At 36.0% G+C, this 2,774-nt stretch overlaps 1 protein-coding gene across 1 annotated transcript in view; it reads right to left on the bottom strand.

The window, feature by feature from the left end:
- The window catches only part of dok7 (docking protein 7), a 36,218-nt gene that overhangs the window by 22,748 nt on the left and 10,696 nt on the right, over window positions 1-2,774 (bottom strand). Inside the window, exon 4 of the mRNA XM_015399052.1 lies at window positions 1,424-1,624. Coding sequence (XP_015254538.1) covers window positions 1,424-1,624 — 201 coding nt within the window. The remainder of the gene's footprint in view (window positions 1-1,423; window positions 1,625-2,774) is intronic.

Consider the following 2,774-nt stretch of genomic DNA (forward strand, 5'->3'; position numbering starts at 1 on the left):
GATGGATGGATGGATGGATGGATGGATGGATGGATGGATGGATGGTCAAGGTCACAGAGTAAACAGACTCTCTCCTCCTCAGGGAAACCCTTATATCTGTCCACTACCTCTTTCAAATGGAGGCTACCACACTGAAAAAATAATGCAGCCGTTTTTGGTTTTTACTTAATCATATTTATTTACTTTAACACATTTTTCATTTTTATTTTAGCAGTGTAGAACATAAAACAATTGTGTTAAAGTAACTAAATATGCTTAAGTAAAAGCTGTTGCATCATTTTTTTCAGTGCAGCTCTGAACTGGGCAGACATGATATATATGTTTTTACCATGTCATCCAGCCATAACTCTGGTTAAAGGGCTTTTTATGCTCTCGTTATGCAGGTCAATAGTTCTGCCCAATTATTTGTCAATGTGATCATATTTTCAAAGTGTTGATTATGACACCGGATTGATAGATGCTACTGCCACTAGAGGGCCGATCAAATTTAACATTCATATATAGAGATATTTCAGGCGATGGCAAATGTACAAGAAAGTTATGATAATAAACACTCAGCAGGATAAAGGAAGGTGGAGAAGTTCTCCCCTATTCTTCATCAGATAAAAATGCTCGCATGAACAAGATAATTAATCATGGACTGAAATACAGATTAACTTAAACCAGAAGATGGAGAGAAGGCTGGGTCCATATATGCCTCTGTGTAGTTTATGTTGAGCATGAATGGCCCTTAAACCTGCTCCTTTGCCCACCTAAAAAGTAATTTCTCTTGAATCCACTTCTTGCAACACGATTATGAAATAATGTTTTTGCTGAATCCTAACATAAAGCATCAACCAAAGGAAGAGTGCTGGGAAACAATAAAAATAAAGTTGTTTTTTTTCCATGGATAAAATATATTTATATCAGTAACCACAGGGTTTAAACAACTAAATCATAAAACCAAAAGTTTAACCCATATTTTGTTTTGTTTTATGGATAACTTCTTAACACTTAAGAAATATCTATCTAACTCAAAGACAGCATGGTCTGATCCCTAACTTGAAGTTTTTACTTCAGCATTTGATGAGTTTTCATCTAAACCTTCATAAGTTTAAAAACAGACTCTGAAGAGCATCATCAATTTCCTTTGGGCTGCTGGGTAAACACATTATTTCTGCAGACCTTTGATTAAATCTGAATAAATAGAGAAACCTCTTGCTCTGAGCTGAATGTGAGGCACTTTTGAAATGGGCTTAAAAAAAATAAAAGTTTGAGAAGGAAAAAATGTTTCAGATATCTTAATCAGTAAACTTTGCAGGGAAGTTATGCATAATTAAAACTAAAAGTGCTCCCCTGGCTATGGCCTCAAAGGCTTCATTAAATACTGAGTTGTCCTGCAGCTTCTTGCACACAAATGGAGCATCAAGAGTTATCTACTTACAGTATCCACATCTTGTTCCTCCTTCAAACACAAATCCATTTGGCACTGGTCCATATCTGCGCAAGTCTGGCAGATTCCAATGGCCGATAATGATGGGAGGAAAGTCCCGGATGAGGGCCAGAAGGTTGTTGCACAGATGAAGAGTTGCAGGTCCAGTCTCCAGCCTGGTCCCTGGTAAAACTCCAACACTGAATCTGTGAACTGAGCAGACAGAGAAGTCTAAACAGAGCTGCAACAAAAACACAACAATAAAATATTTTATCTTTAAAACACCATTGAATCACTACAGTTTTAAGTACATCGCTGGCATTTCATTAAATGTCTTATTTGGACCTTGTTTTAGCAAAAGACTAATAAGCTGGAATATCTTCTTCAAAAATACCTTGACCAAGACAGACAGCAGTACAGAAACTCAACTGAGTTGGAAAACACCAAGCATATAACATAAATAAACACGCAGACAATAAAAAAAGGGTACCTCAAAGGACTAAAAGCTTCACCATGTGCTAAAGTGAGCCGATGGCAGTTTCAAAAGTACCTCTATTGGCCACTAATGAATTCTTAAACCAGGTTCTAAAGACTTATTTGTAACTAATGTTTAGGTTAGCAAAAACCAAATCATTCTGACAAAAAATAAGCTTCCAGTGTTTGGGATTTCATTACCAAAAAAAAAAAAAAAAAAAAAAAAAAAACACTTAAACAGCCAGAAGGCCCAGCAAAAATATCCGCATATTTAAAAAAAATTTGAAAATGTGAAAATTATCAACCACATACTTCAGTAGATTTTGTTTGGATTTTATTTTGCCAACAGAAGGAATGGCGTAGTGGTGGGAGCATCAGACTACTCAGATCAAAGTAAAAATCCAGTGCAACCAGTTGCCTTCAGAAGTCATCCAATCAGCAAGCAGAATTAACCTATGTGATCAAATCACAGTATATTGTTATTTTAAAGCCTTTGACATTTGTAGGAGAAGGTGAGCAAATCATCTTAAATCATCATCTTAAAGACCAAAGAACCCAGCAGACAGGTGAAGAAGAATGCTGTGAAGGTAAAAACCTGCTAAGATGTGGCCGTTCACGATTTGATAAGCAGCCAAGAAGCCTCTGGTAACTCTTAAGACGCTATAGATCCACAACTCAGATGGTGCACTTTATAAACATAAACTTAATAAATCAACGATAAGATAAATGCTATTGTTGAAAGAAGCCAAGTTTAGTTGCAAAGTATATGACATGTTGTGCAAATTAAAAAAACTAATGCTAACCCAATCCTTTTACTCTAACATTAAACGAATAGTACACCCAAAACATGATTAGCCTTCATTTTCTACTCACCCCCATGCTGAACAAC

Source organism: Cyprinodon variegatus, unplaced genomic scaffold (genome assembly GCF_000732505.1).
Source record: "Cyprinodon variegatus isolate N-32 unplaced genomic scaffold, C_variegatus-1.0 Scaffold985, whole genome shotgun sequence".
Classification (NCBI taxonomy): domain Eukaryota; kingdom Metazoa; phylum Chordata; class Actinopteri; order Cyprinodontiformes; family Cyprinodontidae; genus Cyprinodon; species Cyprinodon variegatus.